This window comes from Embiotoca jacksoni, unplaced genomic scaffold, assembly GCF_022577435.1.
Source record: "Embiotoca jacksoni isolate LCO1_2020_lvr unplaced genomic scaffold, fEmbJac1.0.p SCAF_8, whole genome shotgun sequence".
Lineage (NCBI taxonomy): Eukaryota > Metazoa > Chordata > Actinopteri > Embiotocidae > Embiotoca > Embiotoca jacksoni.
Window position 1 is genome coordinate 5,110,634 of NW_027185436.1, and position 15,192 is coordinate 5,125,825.

A 15,192-nucleotide genomic window follows, 5' to 3' on the forward strand; every position below is an offset into this window, starting at 1 on the left:
ATTGGGATGTAAATAGATTAACCTGTCAACACACGGGTATTACATTCACGTGAATATTTTATTTCGGTATAGTATTAACCTCAGAAATTTATGAAGAATTAGCATATGAAAACTGTTATTCTTCTGTGGCTGTGGACAAGGTTTGTCTATTTGGTGTTGTCATCAGGGTTATCTCAGATCTGACTTGTGAGTTTTTATTTAAATTCATTACATTCATTAAAATCTTTCCCATGCTTGATTTAAATTGCTGTATCACCAATCATTAAATCCTCTCTGATCACGATCGTTTCGGTATGAATTTCTCTCTCCAGTTCAGTGATGCTTTCTGAAGTTGTGAAACTAAATTACTTGGCTGAGTTCAGTTTAACCAAATGACTTAAGCATGTGCTGATAAATGTATTGGTAGAGAAAAAAGCTCCTCCTCTTTTAACATAAAATACTTTTTAGCTATCTTGGCATTTACATTTCAGAATACTAATTCCATCGTACATATATCTGTCAGTGCAGCGTAAGGATTTGATCCCTCACAATCAGTGATAAATAAGGTTATACTGTATTTTGTCCGGGTGTTGCTTTGGTTCTACAAATTAAGTTGGTTAATGAAAGGACTTGTTAGTTGAAATATCGTATTTTATAAAGTCATTGATGAAGAAATTGCTGTTGATGTGGGACATTTCTTCTGCTCTATAATCAATCCACTTCAGAAAGTCAGTATCAGCAATGACAAACAACAACAGACATGTTCTTTACTCGCCAGTCGCAGAGTTTATTATTTTAAATATACATAGACTTTTCCCCCCCATTATTTTAAATACCCCACCACCCTTCCCTCCCTCTTTGTCCCACCCTCCTCCCTCCTCCCTCGTCTTCCCTCACGCTCAGTCCTCTTCCTCCTTTGTTCCGCCTTTCACAGAGAAAGCTTGTCCGGCTGAAAAACACACTCTACTTTTGTGCAGCATATTGCTTTTTAAGACATTTGCGAAAACATAAATTAAAAATACTACAGCTTGTCTTTTTTTCTTTTTCTTTTTCGACTTCTGCTCCAACATCAGACTGTTCTGAACAGAATCTAATAAAAATAAAAATAAAAAACAGCACAGTGTCCCTCAGTCTGGCTACACAAAATGAACTGGAGTCCCATGTTTTGTCGAGATGTGTGTACACAGTGGTCTGCACCGCGATAGGTGAAATAGTGAAAAGAGAAATTTACTCTTCAACAGATGTCCTGAGTTTGGTCAAATCATGTCTGTGTGGTTTTTATCATGTTATGTTTTATGATACGACATCCAGTCAAGCCCTCGCTTTCACTAGTGTTTGTGTCTCTGTTCATCTCCTCTCTGTTCGTCAGAAGGTGTGGAAATGTCTCACATCCCACGTACATATCAGGGATCTGATTATTATTTGTGGCTTTTTGATCAAATCCAGACTTGTGGAGTTACAATTATTGGTCCAATGAGGCAGTTGGAGCTGCAGGCAGAGTGAAGGACAGTGTGATACGGCACTAGAGGAAAATTCAGGTGTTTAAGTCACAAGGCATGCATGTTAACACTGAACTCACAGAGCTGCCACCACAAGTGTTTCTGCTGTGACAGCATGTGATGCGCATGAGGCTTGTCAGTCCGTTTTGGTGTGTGTGTGTGTGTGTGTGTGTGTGTGTGTGTGTGTGTGTGTGTATGTGTGTGTGTGTGTGTGTGTGTGTGTGAGAATTTCTATTTTTGTACAGATGAAGGTGTTGAAAACGTCCTGCTTTTGATTGGATGCTGATCCTCATATTCTTAATCATTTCAGTGAACAGTTGACACGAGGAATTCCATGTTTGTCTGAGTGACATTTTCTATCCGAGTGTGAATTTTTAGTGGAGAATAAATGAACAAAAAGCCGGACTTTTCCAATGACCAACACTGTATCGTATGTGCACGTGTGTCTCGTGTGTTTGTGGCATGTCTCGTCAAGTTTTGTGTCCATCATTCTAGCACTCTGTCTGTTTCCCTCCGTCCTCATCAGGAAGCACGGGAGAATCTGCGTTGGCATTGATGGGTGTGCGTCCGAAGGTCGGGCTCGGGGGTCACACACGTGGGGAGTATTTAGGGTTTCTTGGCACCTCGGTGAAAGATTTCAGCTCATACGGGATCCCTGTGTCCACCTCGATGGATTTACGGGAGAATAGCAGCCGGATATCATTGTGCAAGTAGATCTTCCCAGATTTGGAACTCTGGAATCTGAGAAAGCCACAAACACAGAAACATAAACCTATATAACTACTGCAAGTGCACAAAAAAATAGGTTGCTAGTATCCAATGAAATTTGCAAAGGCATTGTGCATTTTAAAGTGTGTAATGACATGACATTATTAAATGTATACATTGTGTTAACACCTCTTGCTTATTAGAGATATTTCAATCATTATTTTTAAAGTTATAACACTAAACTTATGATGCTTTTTGAAGACATCACAATACAGACTAATAAAGCAGAATAATAATTCAAGTGTAACACATAATATGAGGTCTAAGAAGTCAAAATTGGTCGTACCTGAGATGTATCAGGTAGCAGAGAATCTTCTTCCTGTCTAGCACTGCGCCCCCTGGAGACGCCTCGCCTTTCCCCTCAACCTCTTCCTCCACTGGAACCAGGAAGATACGGTGGCGCAGGAAGGTCATGTGATTGACGGGCATATCGCCAAAGTTGTAGGTCACCAGGAACATCTTCACCACAGTTTTGTTTGGATTAAATAAGGTCTGAGGAGACACATTGGAGCAAAGTCAGCATTTCAAATGGCAGACGGCAAGCGATGGTTTTAATTAATTAAATGTTTGTTTTTTTTCTGATTGAAGCCACAAAAGTTATTAAAATCACAATATCAAACTGTTGAATGACATTATTTTTCAAACGTTACGGTAGCAGAGATAAGATCTATCTGAATGTTTTCCACAAATACAAAGCTGCTCTGTTCTCGTGCAAAGAACGAGACAAGAAAGAACTCACCACTTGAATGGTCCCTGCTTTGGGTATGCTGTATCCTTTCTTTCCAAGATGCTCGAGGGATATCACCCCCTGTGAGGACGAGAGACAGACACTGAATAAACAGCCTCAGTTACTGTAACTATGAAATGACTCTTACTCTTTGTGAATGTCTAGTACTTTCCACTTTTGGTTTGATACATTGATGACATCATCCATAGATTATGCACGTAAACCCAAATTATCATCAGAATTAACACACAAAAAAAAATCCTAAATAGAAGCAGACTCATGCTGAAGTTACAAAAGCAGCTACAAGGGGAGTCATATCATGTAAAATGCCAGTTAAGAGTTCAAAGAACTAAATCAAACAGGCTTGACATTCAATCAACAGTTCAACAGTTCTGATAAGTTGGACTAAAGTTGTTCATATATTAATGCCGATTCGTCCTAACTACATACTTAGTGATTCTTATGGTATATTAATATATAAATGATGAATGTATAGTATTCAGTGTTGGGGTAAAGAGCTGTGGGAAACAGCTGCACGATATACGTATGAAAGGAACAACATGACATATTTTATACATCTGGTTGGGAAGGGGTTATACAGCATCAACATTAGTGAGGCTAAATTCCACATTTATATTGTTTTGAGTCACTGTTCTGATCTCTGAATTTGCTTTGTTTCTTTAAATGAGCATCATTTTCTCATACTAACCATGTACACACACACACACACACACACACACACACACACACACACACACACACACACACACACACACACTGACCAGGAAGGGTGAGGGTGCGCTGTGCTCTGAGATGTCGTAGTATGTAACCTGCACAGGCAGGGTGACGTGCTGCGGGCAGTACGAGCCGCTGGCACCGATCTCTGCTGTGAAGCCTTCGATGCGGCCTGACGGGGAGAACCGTCCCTTCAGGATGGACTCCTAGGACACACCAGAGACAGAGGAGAGGGCTGTAGTCATCATCAGGAAAGGGAGTCTATTAATAGACTTTCTACTGTCAAACACAGGGTTCTTTGGGGACAGGCTTTACTGCTGCACTCACATAATCAGAGAAACAACCTACTTTAACTGTGAAATCCACATAAATCCAATTTAATTTTTTCATTTTAATTGAAACCAACATAGCATTTAATAAAGTTACAAAATATGCATCAAAAAAGCATTAAAGCAAAAAAACTTGCATATGTTAACCAGTAATCAGTAATGTATTTACTGCATTTACTGGACTGTGTCTATTATTCTATTAACTGTGGCTGTAAAGTGTTTTGGGACCATGTTTCATGGTGATGTGACTGTGTGATGTCATGAATTTGCTGGCTTGGAAGGTAAAATGTGAAATAGTACTTTGCTACACCCCCTTTTACTCTGACCTCTGTAGTAAACATACAATTGAACTTACACATTATGACAATGTCAAAATGGATTGCATTAGATTGTAGAAGTGTACCCAAAAGAAGTTCCCACAAAGTATATGCGTTCAAGAAGAACCAGGACTCCCCCCCCACCCCCTCCCCGAGCTCCACCTGGAATGTGTCTACATTGGTTACGGTTTTGGGTTTGCAGCAATCATTTTTGAAAACTTCGTACCTCAAAGTTGCCGAGCAGCGATCTGCTGATGGAAGATGAGGGCCAACTGGAACGTGTGGAACGTCCGGTGTCCGTGTGCCTGCCGCTGCGCAGCTGCCGACTGGATACGACCACAAACACACACAAAACAGACCGGTGGTTAGTGGTTGAGATTACACTAATTTTGTTTTAACCAACATGTCACATGCCTCTGAGTGTGTCTGTATATTCAAGTCCAGACACAAAACCCTTTAATTTAGTGGAACAGGAAACCTAGCGTCACTCCCATCTCCTCCTCCCCCCCGAGTTCACTTTACTGGAGTTAGTCTGACATTGAGCTGTTCTCATCCATCTAAACTTGTTTTAGTAGATCTTTTCTACTAAAGAAATGACAGATGACTCACCTTTTCAACCGCAGCCCGTTCTTTAGTCGTCTCCCTGATCTTGTACAGTCTGTGGCAGTCTGAAAAAAGAGGAGAAAAAAAAAACAAGGATATTATCATTTTTTATCTTTTTAAGATTTAGCTCTTCGCAAATATCTGTACTAGAAACAATATGAAATTCTAAATTGCTTGAAATGTTAACAAATACAATTCTTGGTATCCAATCATGAATGAAGACACACAAACAATAAATAAGGAGTGTTTTTGTTGTTCTCTGGTCCTGTAAGAACAATCTGTACGTGTAATTGTGTATTTCAGGTGTCTTTTTACTTACGGAGAACTGACTATTGGACGCTGTGTCACGCGCATAAACATTCCCCATTTCCAGGCTTCTGTTCATCGTGAAGGCCACGCAGCTGTCAGGTGACTCGTCACTAACCAAACCTATGCTACCTGCTAACCACTGGTTTAAAGCAGGTCTTTCACTCATGGTTAACTTACTGATATTAGCTAACCTTTGGTTACAGTGGCTCTCTACAGAGCTCGGAGATCTTTGTCAGCTTGTCGGCTCATCATCACACTCGGTTAAATCCAAATGTGACATTTTAGCTATTATCCTGTCTCACTTAACCGTTATTTATCACCTCTGACAATCTGCTCCTTTCCCTTTGACTCTTCCTTTTGTACTGCTTTCTCTGTCCCTCGTCTTCCTTCTTTTCTTACATCTATCCGTTTCTCCCTGTTCCTACCTGACACACACACTAAACACCTCTGGTCACAATCCCACCACTGTATGAAACCTACCTAGTGAAGCCTATTGTCACCATTAACACACTCCCCGTCCCACGAGGCCGCGCACTCAAAGCTCTTTCTGGCCTCCCTATGTTCAAAAATGACCAATTCACTTCCAGAACCATTTTTAAGCAGCATCTATGTATGTATATGTGTGTGTGTGTGTGTGTGTATTTATGTGTGTGCATGTGTGAGTGACACAGGTGTGTGTGTGGGAGGGAGGGGGGACAATAGACCCTCCCTCAATGGGCTTTATTCTGGAGCTGCTCTGCCTGTTCCAGCGCGGCGTGATAATGAGCCGGCCATCACTTCATTCTTTTTCACTTTTACTCATTTCTCTCAGTTTGTCTATATTATTTACACCTCTGCCTCTTTTTCCAGGACCGTCAAGACTGACAGATGTCTTACCCCCACTGACTGTGATGCTATTCCTTGCACCATATTCAAAGTTTGAGAAGCTCACATATAAGGTGGTCTGAACGGGTTTTTTGGTTTAAAAGCTTGGCAAATGTGCCCATGCTATTCTTTTCATCCATGCTGCAGTAAAATCACCTGGAAACTCTTTCCAGTGGCAGTTAATTGGGGCTGGAAACAGTTTTTTCAAAGTGAATTTCCTTCCTTCAAGTACTTTATGATACGAATGACATAACTATCATGGGAATATGTTAAATTTTAGACTTTTGCAGTCAAATTGTAGAGTTTTATTTACTAGGAAAAAGTTGCTCAGAGCCACTACCTGTATTTCTGTCACCAACAATACTGAGTTACATTCTGATCAATATGTTGATGTACATTACATGCTAAGCCAACTGAGAGCCACCTGCACATCACGGGTGTGTTGTTATTACAGGCAGGTTGCAAAAGCCCTAATATTACCTATAAGCTAGTGCAGTAGTTTGAACAATAAGCTGATGCAGTTGTTTTGGTAAATTAGATGACTCTATGCGAGTGTGTTGCTGACCTTTGGCCGGTCCCACGCAGAGGGCAGCAGGTGGTTCCAGTAAGGGGCAGCTTTAGCATCAGTACTACGACACGAGGCCGGGCCGAGTCCCGGGGCCAGCAGTGACAGCCTGCTTCTTTTAGATGTGGAGGGTCCCTCGTCTTCCGAGCACGACTCCCCTGTGTCACTCGGAGACAGCAATCTCTTTTTGGCCGGCCAGTGGCCTCCGGAGAGTAGACGGTGGCCATTACTGCTGGGAGTTTTCTCCCAAGAGGCCAGGCTGTTAGAGGAGGAGGCAGACTGGGTGGCACTTCGCTCAGGTGGGGAGGATTCAAGTCCAGCGTCCCATTCAGTGGCCTCCCCAGGCTCCTGCGGCTCTGTGTGGTGTGGGGGGGAGAAAGGACCTGGAGGACTGGTGGGGCTGGCAGGATTGGGACTTTCATAGGTGGGCATTTCATATAAGTGGGGGCTGGGCTGGCCTCCAGAGGAGCCATTACTACAGGTGTCATTTCCAGGGCTGCCCTGTGAGTGGGTGGGTGTGCGGCCTCCGTTGGGTGCCTCAGTCCTGGCTGAGCTTCCGAGGGAAAGGCCCGGGTCACAGAGATGCCCGTGTGGGTCGCACATCGGGGGTGATTTAGGTGAGAGTGGAGCAAATACATCAGGAACGGGCCTGTCGTGATTGTGCTGAGCTGGGCGTCGGGAGGGGTTGTGGCTCGGGGAGAGGGGTGGAGATCTCGGGGACAGTCCCCCCTCAGAGTCTCTGTGCTCCATCTGTATGCACGAGTGCAGGGAACCAGGCCCACCCGGCCCGAATGTTAACCCCATCCCAACACCTTGAGCTGGGGCGGGCCCACACAGCACCCCTCCCTCAAGCACCTCCCTGTCTGAGGAGTCCCCCAAGTGGGGGCGCTTATGAGTCAACTGAGGCTCCTCTGACCCCCTCTTTACACCCGACCTCACAGGCCTATGTTGGGCGTCAGTGTGGGATTCTGTGGAGGTAGAAAATCCCCCCATCTGGGAGAAAATTGAGAGCTGGTATATCTTTTGGAGCCGCAACTCCTCCTGGCCAAAGTGCCTGGGCGCCCCTGGTCTGACTCCGGGGTCTAGGCCCTGTGTCGGGGATGTAGGTGGAGGCAGGTCACCCTCCTGTGCTGGAAGCTCTAGTGGAGCCTTCTTGTGGGCTAACTCCACGTGAATGTGCCGCATGGTTTTGCTGCTGGAGGATAAAAGTCTTAACTAACTTTTGTGCAACGGGATCGAGTAGGCCGTCACAAGTGGCAGGAGGCAGAACAAGATGTTCTACAGGAATAGGAAGTCCTATAGTTCCTGCTGTGATGTCCAACAGAGTGAATCAGGAAGCTGAGCCGCACAGCACCTGAGGGGAACAAAATACATGATTACTACACAGGATATATTTTAATAAAGTATTTAATAATGGTAGATATCAAGAGAGGTGGAGGACATTGTGATATCTGTAATTCAGGGTCTTTTGATTCACTTTAGCCAACATTTTTGTTGTATATACAGATTTTCACATCTACACACAGAGGACTCGTGACGGACTGCCATAAACAAATAGTGTGAATTACATGAAGCTATAAAATACATCCAGTGCTTCAATCCACACCACTTGCTTCTGGTACATGCTTGATGATGACACTCAACTCAGCCAGTTCTTGCCACGCCCATTCCCCTTTTACCTCAGAAGAAATGCAAAACTATATGATAGGACAAAATAACAGCTGTGTGAAAAAAAACAGTTCAACACAGCGTGCCACATTCCTTTTTAGATGCTTTCGTTGTTGTGACTGCAAAGGAATGGCATGTCTCTGATTGTTGGGTTTGACACGCTGCCTTGACACTTAAAAGATGATAATGTTATGTCTTCACTATTTCATAGCAACAATATACCTACAACTTGAAGGCAGTAAACCCTTTCAGTACTGAGAAAATATTCTTACCACAAAACCAGAGGAGGAAAACCAGTACCTAAATTATATATAATATTATAGAGATACTATAGATATTGTTTGATTAAACAGAAGAAAAAAAAAAAGCTATGAAACAGTATGAATACTGAGCTCTTTGATTGCATTGATTGGACACTATACATGATGTATTTTAGGCAAGGCATTTGTGTAATTGAATAATATATTGATGACGATGCCCATGATTAATATCTCACCTCTGCGCCCGTCCTTGTCTAATTCTGTCCGTGTGGACAAGTTGTATCTGGCACATCATCTGAGAGCTGTGTCTGAAATGACCCACTAAAGGAAGCCGACTATCTCCATGGCAGCTGCCACAAAACAACGCCAACATCCCAAGACTGGTAATCAGGAAGCAGCGAGGACCCCAGAGGGAGGCGGAGCGAAGGAAGTGGGCTCAAGAGCAAAGACCTAGGGGAAATAAAATGGTCGATTACAGACATTATAGTTTATGATTCAAAGTTACTACAGTGTTTTATATTTAATGCACCACTGAAAGAAAACTAAAGAAACTGTATTCCTGTTAAACACCTTCGATACATTTTCCAAGAATAAAAAGCTTTTCTACCGTTTTAATTTGACAAATTACAAGCAATTAGCTGAGGATACCAATACACATTAATTGTTTGTTTATGAAAGACATATAATATACTAGATTGAGCTGAACAGAATCATTTTGGTCAAATCATCATCCTGAAAGCTAAAACGTACCAGAGGGGTGGAGTGTCAGTGATGCAGGAGGTTCTTGAGAGCAAATGTCTCTGAATTCAAGTTAGTAGTAACTCTGTTGGGGCTCCCTCTGTGATTGACTGATAGCCAGACACGCCCTTCTTGATCACCTGGGCGTGAGGTGTGGCACGGCTGTGGCATCATGACGGACTCATTCCATCCAGAATCCCTGAAGAGGCAGTAAGACACTGTCACACACACACACACACACACACACACAGAGATCACGACAGATATAATGATATGAGAGAACCACAGAATCTCATTATGTCCTTATAGGTATGCATACTTGAAGAGACAGACTGCAGATGAAGGCACACCCACACAAAGTCAATATGCGCTGCACTGAAGCGACACAAAAAAATTCCCTTACATTTTACTGTAAGTACTCAACAAGTCCGATAGGTCATTCTCGGTTATTTTCCATAATCATACAATAAATACAAAAACCCAAACACTGGAGGGAGTCACTCATGGACATAACTGTGGTGCTCAGCCAAGTGGATCGAGTCTATTCCCGACCCACTTGGACCAAAATTTGGGAATGTTGGGGGGGGGGCCGGGTTGCCGTGAGCTGTCACCGTGGCAACCAGTAGCCCAAGGATAACGGCTCCTTTGTGCTTGGCCACAAAGACGGAGAAAGAGAAGCAGAACTAGAGGGAGCGAGAGAGAGAGAGAGAGAGAGAGAGAGAGAGAGGGTGTGTGCGTGTGCGTGTGCGTGTGTGTGTCCGTGTGTCCGTGTGTCCGTGTGTGTTGGAGAGGTGGGGGGGGAGGGGTTTCCTGCAGGGCATGGGGAGACCAGCAAAGATGCTCCTTTGGAAAAAATTAAAAATGGCTGTCCTCCATAAGATGTGTCCAGCCAGCTAAACAATTTAAATGCACAGTGATGCTGCTAAAGCAGGAAAAAGGATTTGATTGACGTGCTTAGATGTTTCATCTAGTGGTTGAAATTAAAGACCGCCACATCCTGCTGGTACCAATATAAATCAGCAAAGACCAGAAGTACAGCTGGTTCCCGTTCAAACCTACATTACAGCAAATGGCCTCACTCTTTTTTTGCATTTCCTTTTATGATGAAATAGCAATGAAGTCATCTATTGCATATAGTTGAAATAGTTGTAAAGATCAAGCAAGAGGAAATTAAAAAAAAAGTTGTTCAGTTGTTTGTGCATATTTTTGACTCCATTGGTTTAATGTATCCACTGGTTCAATCAAAACTAAATTGCGATACTAATATTAAGTGTGTAGACTAGCTGTACTCTAGATGACCTGCTGATGGTGTCTGACAAATAGTGTTTATACGAGTGTGTATTAAGTTTCACGGTGTTCTCAAACCAAAATCTTCATTCAGTCGGGACAATAAAGTCTTGAATGAGAAGGGAGGGATTATCTGTCAAAGATGACACAGGAATGAGAGGGAGCCAGACAGAAAGGACATAAAAGGGGGAGCAGAGACAGACTTCACCTCCACCCCCCCCCCCCCCCCCCACACCACCACCACCCCCGAATACGTTACGACCAGATTATATACAACTGCTGATCTAATTGTATACAATCAGGTAATGGTGCTTTTCTACCAATGCACACAAAGAATCATACGGTCAAGAGTGAAGCTTTTGTCACCTGTAATTACTCTCATGAAGTGTGGTCCCCATGCAGCCACACAACACTACCTTTGGGAAAACCCAGGGAGCACAGATTTAGCACAAACATGAGGGCCTCTCCCATAATTTACAACAACACATCTCACACATCATGCACCTAAAAGAAATCCGATTTTTTTTTTACAACCCAGAATAGATGGAAGTTTTTTTTCTATACACACACACCACAGAAAAAGCTCAATTTATAAAACATAACATGCTGGTGCTCTAACGTTTAGATAAATACAGCTGACACGCTGTATTTACCACATCACTACTATTTTGTGTTCTTACTGAAATTAGGCAAACGTGACCAAGATGGATCATGGCTATATCAGTTCTGAAAAAATATCAGAATTACATAACACCTGCAGGACATATCCACATACTGTTCACCTGGGAGATTCATTATTTTGCTGACGCTTTTATCCAAAGCGACTTACAACACACCGATGGGAGCAATTTTAGGGTTCAGTGTCTTCCTCAAGGACACTGAGACATGTGGACAAGAGGAGCTGGGATCGAACCACCAACCTTCTGATTAGTGTGCAACCAACTCTACCGACTGAGCTACAGCCTCCCTGACATTTCTAGGTGGAAGGAGATTGGTGTAAAACCACACCAGCCCCAGTCAACAGGGTTGAGTTCATTACCGAGTCAAATGACAAAAGATAGGCAGCGGGACTCTCGGAAGTTCAATCAACACACAAGAAGGAATCTCCTCCTCCTGTTTTGCCACCTTGACAACAGTTAGCACACTGGGAGTGGGGGGATGGGGAAAAATGAGAGACAAGTCAGCAGGAATATTAATAGTCATCACCTGTGCCAGAGCTCACTGGGAGCACCCAAGGGCTCTGTGCTGGGTCCCAATTAATATCTGACCTTATTTTGAACTAGCTGAGCAGGAGGATAGGCACATGCTGGCCGGTCCTTTTCGGGCTCGATGGAGTGGCCAACAGATGAGGAGGAAAGACTGTGGCTTCACCCCGAGAAGTGCTTCAGGTTATGAGGTGTGTGTGTGTCAATTCAGACTTGAGAATTTAGCGACTGTATTACTGCATCACTGAACATTGTAGTGGTTTTAATACGCTGGCAGTCACACCCCCATTAATAGTAATTGCTCTTTAAAAAAAAATCTAAACTTGTAAATGACATTATATTTCATCTCATTCATTTCACTGCTGACATTAAGTCATGAAGATGTTGCGCATCATTGGCAGGCCAGGTGCAATCTCAACACAACATCAGCAGCACTGCTGAAAATGGGCCAGCAAATAATCATTCCCACAGAGACAGCACGAGATTGGATACGGTGAGGTGACGGACAACGGGAAGAGAAACACCTGACAGAAACCCACAGCAAGAGACACAGAAAGAGAGGACGAGATAGAGGATGAGGGGAGAGAGCCCAGCCAAAAACCTTGAGGAAGTTATAAATAGAGCAGGAGTACATAGAACCCCACCAGTGTCAGGGCCAACCCAGACTGTTCATGGCTTCAGTACATAAACCAGCAGTTGTGTGACTAGTTGACAGCCTACAAATTAAGCTGTACAAAATGGCAACCCACTGTGCATATCTTTAAAAAAATATAATCCTAACAAAGCCCACTATTTACTTGTCATTTCTGTGAAGAAATAACTGCCTCAGCAAAAAGAAAAAGAAAAAGAAAAAAAAGAAAGAGGGTTGACTGTAGGATTGTAGCCAGAAAACCGTTTTATGCAAAATAATGAGACTTAACAGTGTGGTTTAATTAAAAACCTCAAAAACATTTTTGGTTGGAAGTAAAACCCACAAACAAAACTAATGAATTAACTCGAGCTAATCCTGCTGTGCTCAGTCCTATTATAGGTTTGTTTCATTTGCATGAACACATGAGGGGAAAATACAATATGTGTGGGTGAGACAAAGCCAAATCAGAGGAAAAGATGAAAATCCAGAAATCTAATGAGAAATAATAAAAGTCAGAGTTTGACTTGGCCTGGGTCTAGATCAAAATGAGAGCAGACTGAGTTATGGTAACAAAAACATTACAATGGAATTAGCTTATAAACAAACCTGAGAGATGATTTTCCAACAAAAATAATTTGAAGATAGTAATAAAGAAAATGAGATGGGAAACTGAAGGGAGAATTTATCAACTGCTGGGATCCAGAGTGAAAAATAATGGGAATTAGCAATGAAAGCTTTGAGGTAACTTGTGAGGAAACAGTTCTGTCTGCTGCATAGAGCCTGATATGGCTACTAAATTTGATTGTGCACTAAAACTCAAAGTTCACAAGCACTCTCATTTAAAATCTTGTATGAGGCAAAGGGTTCAATACCTTTGACCTGAGACGTGTCTGAAACGTTCTGTTCAGAAGAGGTGAAGGGTGTTTAGCGGCAGAGGTGTGCTGAAATGTGTACAAGTCTATCTGTTCATAGGAATGCATAGCATATAGGCACCACTTTGTGTCCGTGTGTGAGCGTCCTTCAGGTCGAGGAAGACTGCGGTCACGAGGTCAAAGGCCAGCAGTCTTGGGTCAGATGAATTATCGCACAAGGATGCCCAGAGGCATTTCATTTTATCATGAGGAGAGAGGTGCCGTTAGGGATGGTGGTAAAAGGAGAATGATCTTCGTTTGAAAAAGTTCCACTCAATATGCTACTCAGAGCTCTCATGAGACCGAGACACTCATCAGTCAATTGAGCGGCAGCCGAAGCATCAGTATGTTAAGCAAAAACATCTGCAAAATAGGCACTTAAAACCCTGTGGCTCCCTGTAAACTTCGAAAAGCTGCAACATGGGTGGAAGAAAATGCACTCACACAAGTATACAGAAAGCATGTCATTAGGGGGTATGCTGAAGGCTCCGACGGAGGACCAGCTCTCAGTAAAATGTATGGAGGTTAGAGGGGCAGAGTTCACAGCCAGCAGCTATCCTCAGAAAATAACCTGACATTAGGCCTGAGTATATTCATCACAACACCCAAATGCCACATGCATGTGTGCGCACATAAACACAGGGCACAGTATTCACAGCACCGTCGCTTTCTCTCCTTCAGCAGCTATCAAGTACAAAACTCCCCAAAAAAACATTACAAAAGGGTAAATATAACATCTAGACATTTAATACAACAATTACAATAACTTCAGCCTGGGGTTTGTTGACAATCCTCATCAGAAGAGCAACACACACAAACTGCATAATTCAGATTCGTTTTTACTGCATCTGGGAGGGAAACAGCTGCTCTGTTTACAGCTGTTTGGACTCAGACTGACCTGCTCAATTACTGGTTAAGAGATTTATTCTTTCATTACAATAAAAGATTTTGTTCATATTCTTCTACATTTTATGCAGATATGTAGTCAGGGTGACCTCTTGTCCTACATTACGTGTAGCTGCACAGCCTTTTTATCTCTTGTCCTGCGTCCCACATATTGAGGCGATGCCCCATATTTTGCCTCTTTCTAGTTTTTAAAAGTCAAAACTACAGGCCAGATGCTTTTCTAAAAATCTGAGAGGAAAGCAGGAAAGGGCTGTGTTTGATGTCAATAACAAGTAACTTGCATTTACCACACTGTCCAGCAATAATACAGGTCAGCAGACTGTTTGTAAGCTGGTACCACATAGGACTATTTACGGTTAAACTTTACCTTCCTTTCATGCTTACTGTATTTACGTAGCGCTGGAGTTTCCGAAAGTGTTTAGTCCTTCACATGCTACAGACCAAACCTGTAACCTGCATGACACATTGTGTGTGTTTATGGATAGAGAAGGTTAGACTACCTCTCAGCATTGGTAACGTGTCCCACACAAACGTACTCTTTGCCCCTCATTTGGTTTGTTGGGATCTGTTCACCCTAAATACGGTACAGTATGGAGCTGTAACTTTTATTTTGTCCATATTATTAATTTGTGTTCATTATCTCCAATGCAGAGACAAGTTTAGATCAAAAACTACTGACAGAGGCAGACATTATGGTTCCTCACAAAAGCTTGTGTTCATATTTTTCATCCTAAAACACAAAAAAAACATATAAAGGCAACATTTCATTAAAGACGTGGCTCTCAATAGAGATTATGACTCAATAACTAATCAATCAACGGCTGATTAGTTATTCAAATATCTCGCACAGCAGGCAAACTTGCCCATGATGGATTTTCCCACGTTTACAAG

At 42.7% G+C, this 15,192-nt stretch overlaps 1 protein-coding gene across 7 annotated transcripts in view; it reads right to left on the reverse strand.

Annotated features, from left to right (window-relative positions):
- Positions 1-855: 855 nt before the first annotated feature.
- The window catches only part of atosb (atos homolog b), a 31,921-nt gene continuing 17,584 nt past the window's right edge, over positions 856-15,192 (reverse strand). For 4 of the 7 annotated variants that reach the window (XM_069138289.1, XM_069138292.1, XM_069138288.1 and 1 more), the window contains 9 exons: positions 9,374-9,560; positions 8,860-9,073; positions 6,696-8,049; positions 4,964-5,022; positions 4,581-4,680; positions 3,756-3,914; positions 2,986-3,054; positions 2,533-2,738; positions 856-2,219 (listed from right to left, as the gene is read on the reverse strand). In XM_069138289.1, coding sequence (XP_068994390.1) covers positions 2,066-2,219; positions 2,533-2,738; positions 2,986-3,054; positions 3,756-3,914; positions 4,581-4,680; positions 4,964-5,022; positions 6,696-7,880 — 1,932 coding nt within the window. In that variant the 5' untranslated portion in view covers positions 7,881-8,049; positions 8,860-9,073; positions 9,374-9,560 and the 3' untranslated portion in view covers positions 856-2,065. Of the gene's footprint in view, positions 2,220-2,532; positions 2,739-2,985; positions 3,055-3,755; positions 3,915-4,580; positions 4,681-4,963; positions 5,023-6,695; positions 8,050-8,859; positions 9,074-9,373; positions 9,580-15,192 lie in introns of all 7 variants that reach the window. The other 3 variants (XM_069138291.1, XM_069138290.1, XM_069138287.1) reach the window with 1 other exon arrangement.